Below are 14,001 nucleotides of genomic sequence, written 5' to 3' on the forward strand. Positions count from 1 at the left end.
ACAGCAGGACTGGTAGGTTGTCAAAGACAGACACTAGGCACTCAGAATTCCTGGTGATGATGCTTTGCTCCAAGCCTCACTGCACCTGAATTCAGTCCTTAATAGTCTATGATTCCTTCTCACTTCCCCCTCATTACTAAAGCTGACTAGGGACGTAAAAGTATTTGAATCTTCCCTTTAGTTTTCAGTCAGTGTTGTGAATGCTGAGAGAGTCTCTAACCACTGTCAAGATCTCTCTGACTATCCTGATGATGACACTTATTAAAAGGAAAAGATTTAAAAATCAATTTGAATCAATTTTAGAACTATGTAAGTTTAAGGAGGAAGCTGATAAAAAAGGTAAGCTGGGGGGGGGGAGAAAATTTAGAAAATCTATAAAAGATATGTACCACCTCAAATGCTTCCAATTATTGATGCTTCTGAAACAAAACATCCTGTCTGCACATGTTTCTTGGTTATGTGAGAAGTTTTACTTGGCTGTCTGGGTAGGAAAAAGGGAGGGCTACCCATTCAGCCAGCAGAAAAGAGGAGACCAAAGGCATTGTTATGGAAACATCCAACTTGAGTTCTTGGAAAGATGATCCTATTAGCTTTTAAAAGCTATCTCTCACTTTATAGGGTTTTTCCTTTTTTGAGATCTGGATGGAAAGTACTCTATAAGATTTTTCTTCATTGCCCATTGTTTCTCAGTCTATATTATTCTGAATTTTGCTCTTACCCTTTATAGACATATTTTTTTTTTCAGCTTGGCTTAGAGAAGACAAGTCTGTCACCAGCCTAAAAGTGCTGGGCTCCTGCCTCTAAGAATATGAATGCTAGAGGTCTTAGTGTGAGCACATCTTTATGGAGCCTTGTTTGAGGAACTGTAAGCCATTAGGCTTTGGAATAGTATCAAAGTTAATCATTATTGTCAACTTTCTGGGATTTAGGATGGCCATGAAAGCACATCTCTGGTTGTGTCTATGAGGATGCTTCTAGAAAGGTTTAACAGAACAAGAAAGACCTACACTGAATGTGGACAGCACCATGCCATGAACCTGGGATGGAATAAAAAAGGGAAAGCGAGCTGAGCATCAGCATTCCTTTCTCTCTGCATCTTGACTCTGGGATGCAGTGTGACCAGCTGCTGCATACTCCTACTGTCATGACTTCCCTGCCCCAATATAGCTTGAATACTCCACTGTCAGCCTTAAGTAGCTCTTGTTAGAGCCTCAAGAGGAGGGACTGATACAGACAGAAAGCTCGTCTTCCCCAGGGATGTGTACAGAGTGTTCCGAAGGATCTTCTAATCTGTCTGTCTCTTCATTGAGTCTTCTCATTGAACCTTTGCTTCCTTGCTCCTCAGCTGAGTTGCAAAGACAGACATAAGCACTCTGTAGATTCTGGTGTGTAGATCAGCTCCGGCATGGCATTTGTCTGAACAGCTGATGAGAAAGAAGTGAGACCAGCCATTTGTATGTCCAAAATCTTTGGAGTTCTGGGGACCTCTAACCCAGCACTTGCGAGAATGCCTGCACCTGCAGCAAAAGTATAGCCAGTGTGCCAAAAAAGTAGTAGGGGCAATTTTCCAGCAGTATGCTGTTGTGCCCTTTGGGGATTATAGGTGACAAAAGCCTAAGCTGTGTGCTTCATGTTTCACAGTGTACAAACATGTTGTGCATGAAATTTGACCATCAAGTCTTGAAATTGTTGTAGAGTTGTATGACGAGTGTGTAAATGTATACATATACATCCACTTGAGCTATGTGTCTTCCCATAGACAGGTGACCATGCTGCATATATTGAACTTTTAATTACCATTCAGTCCTTTTCTTAAGTTTTACTAAAATATATTACAAAAGCATTTCTTTGCGGGTTTGCTTTATTCTAAATATGCACCCACATGTGTTTGCCTTAAGGAAAATATTCTCCTTTTGTAATCTCCATGGACACCACAGTGACTGATAAAATGCAGATGGTTTTTAAGTGGAAAATATTAAGCTCAAAGGACCTAGATAAAAATCTTGGAGCCTGGAGCACTGAGTTATCTGTTATCCTCTTCAAATGGAGAGTGAAAGGGGTGGGCCCGCAGAGGTATGAGCTTTTATTCCCCTGCCCACTCTTAAGATCTTTATCCATTTAACCCAGGTTCTATTTATCACGTTAAGTATTTCAGTTAGCTCTACTTCTAGGCACCAAATCATGGAAGTCACACAATGTGTGAGTGAAAGAAGTATATGTATGCATATAGGGAAAGTCTTTTCTCTATTCTCCCTGTTGAATATGCAGTAGCTTTGACTGTGATAACCAGATGGGTAAATGCATCATGTCTAATCAGTTAACTCATGAGGTAAGATCATTCTTGAGAAACTCCCCTGTCTTTTCATAATTTGACTCTGAAAAGTTAGTGGTGGTTGATGTTTGTAGAGAAATGGAAATAATTTCATCTGAAGGCACTTAGAACTCAGAGGAGGCATACCTTATCAGAGGATAGCCTGACTTGAAGTACCAAGGCCCAATAGGAGGTTATAGCATTTGCACAAGGGCAGAGTGTGTGCCAGGTGCACACTTCCATGTAGGACGGTGGTCAGACCAAAGCCTTAGTGCCTAGCCAACAACTCAAGAGGAGGAGGAGACAGCAGTGATCCAAGCGTGGTTCTGTTCAGGAGGATGGATCCTGTAGGGAAGCACACTAAAGATGAGCCCCTTCCTTGAAAGAAGAGAACTTGAAAGAAGTTGGAAAGGAAGAACGCTGTGCAGGTGCTTGTGTTACATCATGTCGTGTTGGTGAAGCTTCTCCAAGAAGCAGATGCCAAGAAGGACCAGGCTTGCAAGAAATGTGAAGTCTCTTCTGGGGGAGAATGGAAGGAAGCTGTGAGAGGCTGTAGGACCATACTACAGTCCAGATCAAAGCCTTCTGTGGAAAACGGAGGGAAAGGAAGAAGGCTGGATACCGAGAGTCTAAACTGTGGGGCAGTTCTAAGGAGAACTTTCTCAAATCTGATAGTGAATCTTTGCAGTGGTTTGAATGTATCCTTCTAAATTTACTTGTTGGGGATCTATTTCCCAACACAACAGTGTTGCTAAATAGGACCTAATAAGAGGTGACTGAATCCTAAGGGGAGAGCCATTGTGAATAGATTTCATAGTTTTCCGGAAACAGGTTAGTTGTCACCAGAGTGGATTCTTTAATGCTCACTGAGCACTGTATTCTGATGCAGCATGAAGGACCTCAGACACAAGCACCATGGTCTTAGGCTTCTTAGCCTCCGGGACCAGGAGCCAAATAACTGTCTTCTCTTTGTAAATCATCCAGTCTTAGGCATTCTGTTCTAGCTGACTAAGAGAGTCCTCAAGTCCAAATTAAGTGTCAGAGGAGTCCGAAGTGTCTCAGTAGTGGGGCTGCCTTAATGTCCCTACTGGGCTGTTATTGGCTGATGGGAAACATAGCCTGGGCTAAAAAAAGGGGGGGGGGAGTGATGGATTTCAGAGCACAGCAGTTAGGTTGTCAGTCAGTTATGCTTTCTGTGGTCAGAGATCTAAGAGCCATGTTGTTTTCATGACTGCCACGTATGGTTTTCAATAAATGTATGCAGAAATAAGTACAAATTGTAGTGTGGGCTCCTTAGATAAATGCTAATCTCAGAGCTAGGGAAGATATACAAGATAAGCCTGAAACATGTCATGCTAGAAGAAAGGAAATACTCAAACACTGATAGGGGACCTGTTCAAAGGGCACTGGAGCCAGCATATCCTTATTTCCGTGTTGGGAATAATTTAATACCAAAACAAAGAACAATAGTGGCAGATTATAACTCTGTGTAAGATGAGATCCTATGAGTTGACCCTAAGAGAGCTAAATCAGTGAATAACTTGGGAGTGATGAGGGATAAAATTATATAGTTCACAGTGCTTCTTCACAAACTGCCTATTAATACAGAGAGGAAGAGTAACTTTACAGTAGAGATGCCTGGCAGATACTATTCTAACCAAGTTATCAAATATACCATTACCAGTGTGTTATTTACGCGAGTTGTCTCATTGCAAAGGAACAGACAAGACAAAACACCTGTCCTATCAGCTTTTAAAAATGCTGATTCTACTAAGCATGGTGGCACATGCCTTTAATGTCAGCTCTTGGGAGCAGAGGCAGGTGGCTCTCTCTGAGTTCCAGGCCAGCCAAGGAATATGCAGAGAGACTGTCTCCAAAGCAAAACAAAACTCAACTCCATGTTGTCAAAGAAAAGACAGAGGTGGTTCCATTTTAAAGAGATACAGAACCTTAACCAATCACCTGAATCTGAATTACAACACCCCTCTTTACCTGTAGTATCCACTACTCGTGGTCAACTTCAGTCCAGAATTCAGAAGTAATCATTTGGAAGTTTAGATCAGGCACTGTCCTGAGTCATGAAACCTCACCATCCTGCGCCACGCTGCTCACAATAGGAGTTGTCTCTGACCTTGCCATGCACACTGCATATGCTGCCCCCCACGTACATTCTATGCACACTGTGTGTGTGCTGCCCCCATGTATATTGTATGCACACTGTGTGTGCTGCCCCCTTGTACATTTTTTGCACACTGTGTGTGTGCTGCCCCCACGTACATTCTATGCACACTGTGTGTGTGCTGCCCCTACATACATTCTATGCACACTGTGTGTGTGCTGCCCCCTTGTACATTCTTTGCACACCGTGTGTGCTGCCCCCCATGTATATTGTATGCACACTGTGTGTGTTGTCCCCCATTTGCCATTTAGTAGGCATCTTGATTTTTTTAGTTGAATGTTGTGATAATGCCGTGTGTTTGCCTTCAGGTAATTATTATTTTGACTTATTTAGGTCCTGCAAACCACGATAGCACTGATGCCAGCAATTCAGATATTGGAAGAAACGCTGCAACATGCTTCTTTTGAGATGATCTCATACTGTAGGCCAGGCTGGTTTCAAATTGGGCAGTCTTCTGTCTCAGTCTCCCAAAGGCTTGAGGTTATGTTCTCCTTTTAAAGTAAAACAAGTGAAAACATAAAGGAGTATTTTGAGACACCACATTCATGTAACTTTTAAAATTATAATTTATTTATTTTTATTTTATGTGCATTGGTGTGAGGGTGTCAGATCCCCTGAAACTAGAGTTGTGAGCTGCCTTGTGGGTACTGGGAATTGAACCCAGATCCTCTGGAAGGGCAGCCAGTACTCTTAACCATTGAGCCATCTTTCCAGCCCCTTATGTAACTTTTATTACAGTATCTTTTTAATCATTGTTTTGTTATTACCATATCTCCTATTGTACCTAATTTACAAATTAAGCTTCGTCATGGGTAAATATGTGTAAGTGAAGGGTTGGGGGATTGAAAAATACAGCATATCCTAAATGTACAGTTGTTCCTTGATGTTTGTGGATGATTGACTGTAGGATAGTTCACCCCCACCCACACACACCAAAATCCACAAAATCCTGAGCCAAGTCCTATATGTAAAACATCATAGTGTTTGCATATAGCTTATACATATCCTACTGTATACTTAAACTTCCCCAGTTTACTTATACTGTTATTAATCTAGTATAAGTACTGCTAAGTGGTTGTTAATTTGTATTGTTTAGAAAATGATGAAGAAACTGGCATTACATGTTAAGTAATAAACACAACCTTTTGTTTTTGTCAATATTTTCACCCAGAAGTTAGTTGGATTCCACACGTGTGGAACCATGAATACAGAGGACTAGCTGCTGCTTAGCTTCAGTGCTGTCTTTAGTGTCAGGCGTCTACCGGTGATCTTCAGCTGTGTCTCCCACGTATACCCATGAACTAATACTGTAGGTTCTTTCCTTTGTAAGTGTTCCATTAGAATAGTTGATTTGTGGTTACATGATAGTGATGTGTCTGCTAACATCGTAATTTTGTTTCCTTGTGAATGTGGGAAAATGGTGTGATTTATAGGAATTACGCACTCAAGTAGTAGAGGATGAGAGCAGAACAGATCAGGCCTTGCTTTCGAATGCTTCAGAGAGAGCTATGCCTTCTTTGTGTAGGATGTGCAATTTTGCTGGAACTCCGTGGACTTAAGAAATTATACACAGGGGCTGGAGAGACGGCTCAGCGGTTAAGAGCACTGGCAGCTCTTCCAGAGGACCCAGGTTCAATTCCCAGCACCCACAGGGCAGCTCACAACTGTCTGTAACTCCTGTTCCAGGGGATCTGATTCCCACATATAGACATACTTGCAAGCAAAACACCAATTTATATAAAGTAAAAATAAATTATTTTTAAAAAAGAAATTATACACATATATTGTGAAGCCATCAAGCAATTGTAGACAATTATCTTACTCATTAATGTATTTTTTTTCTGTTACTTTCAATATTGAGGTCTAGGGAGGCAATGGGAAAGGTAATCAAAAACATGTTTAAATGCTTAGAGCTTCCTGTAGTTAAAATTTTACTTTTTAAGTTCTTAATTCTCTTTCATGGGCTTAATGTACCTTTGTCCACATTTGTAGACTATAGGGACTAATGGTTTGAATCTGTCTTCTGAAGGGAAGTTAGGCTTCCTGTAATCTGCTTGTAGTGTGGAAAGAAGTGGGTGATGGAGACGAGAAAGAAGATGAAAGCCTGCTTATGACCCCATGCCCATGTGTTTTCTGTGAACACCTGATTCTGCATTACGCCAACAGTTCATGTTTGATAGCACTCTTAATGTCTCCTTTCGTTTGGAAAAGCATTTCAATCCCAGCATTAATTCTCTTTCTAACCAATACAGAGAGGGATGATGTAATGTTAGACAGCCAAGGTTGTGTTAGATCTCTTTTTATATGCTGATTGTGAATTAGCCATTGTGCCTGACTTATAATTGTGGTGGAATTACTGGCACACTCAAGAAAATGATATAATGTCACAGAATATGGCTTAATGTTGTCTTTTTATTTACTTGGGCACCTGATTAATGCACTCCTGTTAGGTTCTAAGCTGTCTTTTGCCAGGAGAGAATCTCCTGACATTTTGTTAGCAGCCAGAAGAAATAAACTATACAGTCGAGTACTATGTCTAGACGAATTCTATTTGTGCTCTCTCCCATTCTTTTTTCTAGTTGTGGTCTCGAATAATGGAAAAGAGACAGAAAAAGTAGAGAAAGCCTATAAAACTTCTTGTCCTTTTTTTCTTTCTTCTTCTGTGCTAGCCAAACTTGGCTAAGGAAATCCTTTTAGAATTCCAGCACTGTATTTACAGAATGACTAGGAGATTTTCTTATGCTTTAGCAAGTATATCAATTTTCTGGATGTTTTAAAACAAACTAACTTGCTGTAATTTTTCCACTTTAAAAATTTCTTTTTATTCTAAACAAGCTAATTCCACAAAACATTCATTCTCTCTCCCTCCCTCTCTCTCTCTCTCTCTCTCTCTCTCTCTCTCTCTCTCTCTCTACCTTGTGCACAGGGCTGTGCTGGGAAATGGAGTATAAAGCAAGATAGCCAGGAGCCCTGCACACTCAGAGCACATTGTCTGTCAGGGCAGACAGACAGTGAGTTAATAGTTGCACTGTTATAGCATGATGCTTTCTGATGCTTTATCACCAAGAAGAAATGCATGTGGCTCTCACATGCCTGGAATGTAGTAAATACTCAGTAATGAGATTGCTATTATCTCCTGTGTTTTTACTCTCCTGTTGCTGAGCACTGGCAACTGTTCCTTCAGGGAAAATCCGTAATTAGGAAAAGAAGCTAAGAGCTGCTGAGCTTTAGGGGGAGGGAGAAGGAAAGTAGTGGGCAGGGTGTGGAGTGAATTGGGAATCTAAGGCCTCTGGAAGTTGTGTGGCAGGCTTCAATTGGTTTGCAAACATTTGCAGATGGATGAGGAGGGCAAGGATGATAAGTAGGGAAGGGTTGTACCTATGGTCTCTATTGGCCTGGCAGGTACTCAGTAATTCTGGGAATTAATTTGAGTGCATTAACGGGACTGGATCATTAGACATTTGCAGTATTTTGCTTCATAGTCTCCAGACTTTTACATCGAAGCCTATTTTTATGAAAATTTCCTTGCCTGCTCTGCCATTCCAGCTTTGTCCTCTAGACCTCATGCATGGACTGTAAAATGTCAGTGCTCAGTAACTCAGGATGCAGTAACAAACATTTCTTTACTCTCTTGGCATTTAAAGTCACCAAGACACCATAACCTGTTAAAAGTAGAATTGTCTTGCAAGCCACTCCCTAGCCTTCTAGCTTGCTGGCTCTTTGGTGGGTGTAGCCACTCTACTGCCCTAGTAGGGCCCCTTGGTGACAACCTTAGTTAAAATCCTCGCCATGAATCAATGTCTACATCTGCTGATTTGGGGCTGTTGCTTTCTCTGTGCTGCCAAACACAACTCTGTGATAATGACAGCATTTGCCAGCATGCCTATGCAGTGACTCAGGAGACGGGGTGGCCAGCAGAGCAGCCTCTTTGTGGGAGTGGATGCTAATTCCATGGTGGTTTGGAGATATTAATATCATGCTGGCAGCAGATAAACAGGCAGCAGAGGGGCATATAATGAGAACAGAACCAGCCACAGCATCTTTCCCTCCTTACTTTATCGTCATATTTTGTGCTGCTTCTTTGCAAAGTCTGCTCTCCTAGGTCTAGATGAATAGAATCCTATGCACAGGTACTGCTCTGTCAAGCTGCCAGCATCCCCACGCTATGTATCACTTTCTGAGGATCACCAGCATGTTAAGAGTTAAACTACATTTTCAAGCAGTACTAAATCATAGCATATGGCACAGTAGCCTATTGCTTACTGTACCCTCTCCCTAAAGGGCAGCGAACCAGATGGTGTGAGTGGGGCCTTTGGTGTAATTATGACAGACACAAAGAAAGACATAACCACCACTCTCCCTCAGTAATATCATGTCTCTTACTTTTCAACATTTGATATTGTTAAGTCTTTTTAAAATTTTGTTTGTTTGTTTTTTATTCTTGAAGTTGATTCTTCATATCAAAGTTCTCTTTCCAGGTTGGGGAGAAACCATGCAAAAGAGCTTCATTGGTCATTTGAGTGCCATTCCCAGTGCATTATTCTCAGGATAGTAGTTGGACACGATTTAAAGGGGCATGTCTCTTTCTGTAGTGGGCACAGTGTGTGTGAGAATTACTTGAAGATGGATTCTCATCTGAGGTCTGTCATCAGTTGGAATGTTGTTGCAAACCTTGTTACCTTGGGTCTTAGCCCTCTTTCATTCCTCCTCCTCCCTTTGTCCCCCACCTGGCTCTCTTCTACCAGAATGCCTATTTTCTGCCGTTCCCTCTGCCCAGTTCATTCCTGGCTCTTCTCCAAGCCTCCTGAAGGTGGAAGATCTACTGTTGGGAGCTGTGAGAAGAGAAGCGTGTTGACTGTCTTGTTCCGCCAGTGTTTGCAACACTGTGGAAGTACAACTAGGCATCTTCTAGCTTTTCCTATGGGCTGAGAAGGAGACTGAGAAATGTAGGTCGTGCTTGGATGTGCTCATTTTTTATCTTGTGTGCTTGATAGTTTAGAGCAGATTTTCTTCAGGGTAGTGGCTTGTTTATAACATTCTGTAAATAGCCCAGCCTAATGTGGGCTTCTTACAGATAGTTTCTGCTGGTTTTATATTTGGATTGATGTAGATCTGATGCTACTAACGAGAAAAATGCTGAGCTGGAGGATCTTTGTTCCGTTCTATTTGGATTCCAGCTTAGCAGCACACTGGTCTTAACATGCTCAGCCTCTCCCTCCTCCTGCCAGAATGCCTTGTGACCTCCAGGTACCCCTACTGTTTCTGTTCACTGAGTCCCATGTGCAGCCCCAGTGTTCACTGACCTCTCTTTTCTGTTGCAGAAACATTGCTGAGGCTCTTGTCAGCAAAGGCCTAGCCACAGTGATCAGATACCGGCAGGATGATGACCAGAGATCCTCACACTATGATGAGCTGCTGGCCGCAGAGGCCAGGTAAGTTGAGAAATTACTAAACATATAGAGACCCATAGCAGCACTTCTTTTCTGTGTCACTCTTGTGCCTCTGCTTGATTAGAAATAATATACAGCTAGAGCTTAAATCATTTCTGTAGTCCAGTTTTTGCCAGTGGAAAGCAAGAAAGCTTGTTTAAAGCTTTGATAAAACTTAGGCCTCCATGCCTCTCCTCCCCAATCGGTAGCCTATAGAATGTGGCCACCCTCGGTTGACATTATAAAAGGAAGGAAGCCTGGATCTGAGTGAGCACCTCATGTCTGATAATCATGTCTGATGATCAACACCATTCCTGGACTATCATGGAAACCCAGCTAACGTGTGCAATGCATTTGGCTCTGTGCTTTCCTTCAGAGGCTTCCCCTCCCTTCCTCTCCCCTTTTGCCTCTCCCATTTATCACCTCTAGACCTTTTGTCGTGTACAGAGGAAATGAAAACATTTATTAGGAAATGAGTTTTGGTTTCAAACCCTTCTGACAGCTGGCAAGAGAGCATTTGAGAAGCCCTGTGACATTTTCCTTTTGTCCTTCATCCCTATGGCTGGTTACCCCTGAGGAGAAGCGTAGTGCTCAGCTGGGTTTCTTGCCATTGACATGCCTCAAGGCTCCTACTCAGAGAGACTTTAGTCGATGGAGCTGGTAGTTCCATGGTTTTCAAACTTCTTGGGAAGAACTGAACTTTTTCTGCTGAACTGATGTGGATATCTCAGCAGTCTGTGTAGACTCCACAAACTATCTCCATTGTATCAGAGTGACTGCATGGCTTTACCACACTCAGCAGTTCTTCCATGGCCTCCAGGACCTATTAGTTAAAAGTTTGGTCATTGTGAGATTGTACATTGCATTAGAGAAGGCTTGAGTTGGGCACATATTACCTAATTTTGGTTTCACACCTTGTCATTGAGATAATTTCTCTTGCTCTTTGGCCTAGAACATTGTCTTCATACCCTTCATTTACCTTTAATGCTATGTCACATCCTGATAGAGTGTCACACAGAATGCCAGTGGAGAACTCAGCCTGTCAGCCTGTTGGGACTTTTCTGATTCTTTCTTGTAGGCGTTTCTCAATTGTCCAGCCTAAAAATGAATTGTTTCATATCTTTGGTATGATGCTTATTAATAACCATTAAAAAATAAGGCACCCTGTGTCTATAACTTGGTAGGTTGAGACAAAAGAATTTTGAGTTCCAGCCTGGGCTTTACAGCAAGTTCCAGGCCAGCTTTGGTTATACATAGACTCTGTCTCAAATAATAGTAATACAGTAATAATGTGGTATAGATTCATAATGGGTGTTTCTCAAAGATAGGTGGGCATCTCTCCCCTCTAGTATTATATGAATACAGTGGGCTCAAAAACACCATGATGGAAGTGTGGGTACACTTTTCTTAATACTATACAGGCTAGCCCCTTCAGGAAACAGACCTTCACCAAATGGGTGGAATTCATGGGGTGGGCCAATGGGCAGCTTGCCCATTCTGATCTGATAGCAACTTGAAGAGCAAGTGAGGCATTTACAGTGTAAGGACCACCAAGCAGAATGGTGGGATATATGACCATATTTCTAGGTCTGAGTTCACCGTGCTGCAAGCAAATGCCTAATTCTAACAGGCAGGTGGGCATGGAAATCATCTGCAAAGGAGCTTAGGAAAGGGGAGCTGGGGTCAGCTCTTATTACACTGTTAGAAATAGCCACAGTGTGAGGATTGTTTGAGTGTTGTTTAATGAGTATACATGTATAAGGAAATTTGGGGGAGATTTGGGTTTTAAGAAGAAAACAAGCCTCTTTAGTGCAGATTTTGTGCTGAAGTAATGTAACAAGATGCTTGCTTGCTAAAGCAGTGAGCTACCTAGGGATAATTGTGTTGAGCCATTACTTTCAGACTGATGGTGGAAAAATTGGCTTCTAGGTCCTTGCACAGTTGCTGGTTGAGTAAATGGAGAGAAATTAACCACTTCCCCAAGGCCGGGAGGCATTGCCTGAAGGCAGTACAGGCCCTATAAAGGATTAGGAAGAACAACCGAGATGAGCTGGAGTGGGTTTTCCTTTGGAGCGCCATTGTCAGTGATCCCTAGGATGATGGCCCAAGGCCATCTCCTAGATGCTAACCCCCAGCCAGGTAAAAAAGGAGAGTCAAGAAAGACCAGGATTCCCGCTAGGTAGTGATGGTGGGTTTGTAGCCATTCAGAAAGATTTCTCGTGTAGAGTGGACTTGTTTTCCAAACGATCAAGCCAGTCTCTGTCCCAAATCACCTATCTGCTGACACTGTTTTATTTTAGCTTGCCATCAGTTCACCCTTCCTCCCCCCATGACACCTTCTCTATGTCCCCATCTTTGCCTCTGTTACTAACTCACAGCTTGTCAGAGCTTTTTGTACATGCTGCTTCTGTCCCGCATCCTGCCTGTCTATTGAATATTATCCAAGTTTAGGGCTGTTTTTCCCTAGATGGATTAGCTTCATGTTTCCAGTTGAACTCTGCTGTGTGATTTGGTGCCCTGTCGATTAGGTTTCTCTACCTCCCAGCTTAGAGTCCTCTGCAGATCTCATTAGTGAGTTGTTTACTCCTTTGCTGGGCCATGAATAGAACCCCTCAACAAGAAAGGCTTTGGTGTTGACCCCAAGTCTCTCCCAACATGGACTGTCTTTTGTTTATCATTCCTTCAGCCACTTTTTAATCTTCAGTGATTGTGTACTGAACCAAGCCAGTTTGAATTAATTTCCCAAGGAAAATGTCTTGAGCTACTATATCTAACACTTTAGCAGAGGCCAAATTAGTAACATCTGCTGCATCCCTGTCAGTCATCCACTCGGAAGCTCTTCAGGTTCGTACAAGGCTGTCATTTTCATTAGTCTCTTCCCGCAGTGGTGTCCATGGCCACAGATTTCCTAGCCCCTGACCTTGGTTATCTGCTCTTCTCGGGTTATCGCTGGTGGGATCGGCAGTGGCACACACAGCATGCTCTTCCATTGACTTTGCTTTCCAGTGTGCTGCTTGGCCAGTAATCCTTTTAGAGAAACATTGTAAGCTTTGGGGAAAGGGCAGCCTGTTAACTTGTCTGACTTCTCGGGTCAGTACAGCTGCCTGCCTAGGAGTTGATGAGCTTTGTCCTGGCTCTCTCTGCAGCTCCTCCTCTTCCTCTGCAAGTGCTTGTGATCTACCAGCCCTTCTCAGGCTGTCTTCTGATAGGAGCTCAAGGGGTGCTACTTAGGCACTCACTGGGTGTTCAGGTGAGGAGAAGGGGAAGGATGGACAGCACTGTGCAGTCAGCCAGCCAGTGGTGTTCCAGTGTATCAGCTTGCTTGCCTGAAACAAGCTCTCCTTTGCTCTCTCTTCAGCTTGCTGACCCTTTGAGCAGCCTTTATTCAGCTGCTTGTCTGCTTATGGGCAACCCTCATTATGTCTCAAATGCCTGGCCCATCTAAAGGAAGCCACATCTCTTTGTTTAAAGAATAAATAAGCCTGTTAATTCCCCAAAGGTAGCCTTCCTTTCTAGCTCAGGTGTCTGTCATCAGCCACCTCCTCCCTCATCACCTTGTGTCCAGGAAAGATAAGGTTTTGGCATTTCATGGGGTACTCTCGGGCCTTGTTTCTCTCCTGGGCTCTATTGAGAAGCCCTTGATTTTTGTCCCAGAGTTTGACAGCTCCAAGTTGTTTGTCCTTGGAATTCTTTACAGAAATAATTTAGGTGCACTTGACCCATGGTTCACCGAGACACACCTGGATTTGTTTCCCTTTTTGAGGCATCACATGGACCCCTAGGGAGCGACCCATAATCAGTTGTTGTCTGGATGGTTCTAATGTTTAATCCCCCATGTTGGTTTGCTGTGCTAGTCTGGACGAGGGTTCTAAACTTTAGCCAGAGCTTCTGACTCCTGGAGGAAGTACCCGTTACCTCCCTTTGAAGTGTTTCCAAGCCCCTACCCCAAAGCATTTCTCCTGACAGTGCTATAAAAATGTTTCATATTGCATCCCTCTATTTGCTGTAACACATCCAGTTTGATTTTGCAAAGGCCAACATGAGATTTTCATCCCCATGGGAGACGCCTTCACTGTGGGCTT

The 14,001-nt window shown here is 42.8% G+C and overlaps 1 protein-coding gene across 1 annotated transcript in view; it reads left to right on the plus strand.

Annotated features, from left to right (window-relative positions):
- Snd1 (staphylococcal nuclease and tudor domain containing 1) overlaps window positions 1-14,001 on the plus strand; it is a 427,841-nt gene that overhangs the window by 227,005 nt on the left and 186,835 nt on the right. The window contains exon 13 of the mRNA XM_059257458.1: window positions 9,812-9,922. Coding sequence (XP_059113441.1) covers window positions 9,812-9,922 — 111 coding nt within the window. The remainder of the gene's footprint in view (window positions 1-9,811; window positions 9,923-14,001) is intronic.

This window comes from Peromyscus eremicus, chromosome 3 (assembly GCF_949786415.1).
Source record: "Peromyscus eremicus chromosome 3, PerEre_H2_v1, whole genome shotgun sequence".
NCBI classification, from domain to species: domain Eukaryota; kingdom Metazoa; phylum Chordata; class Mammalia; order Rodentia; family Cricetidae; genus Peromyscus; species Peromyscus eremicus.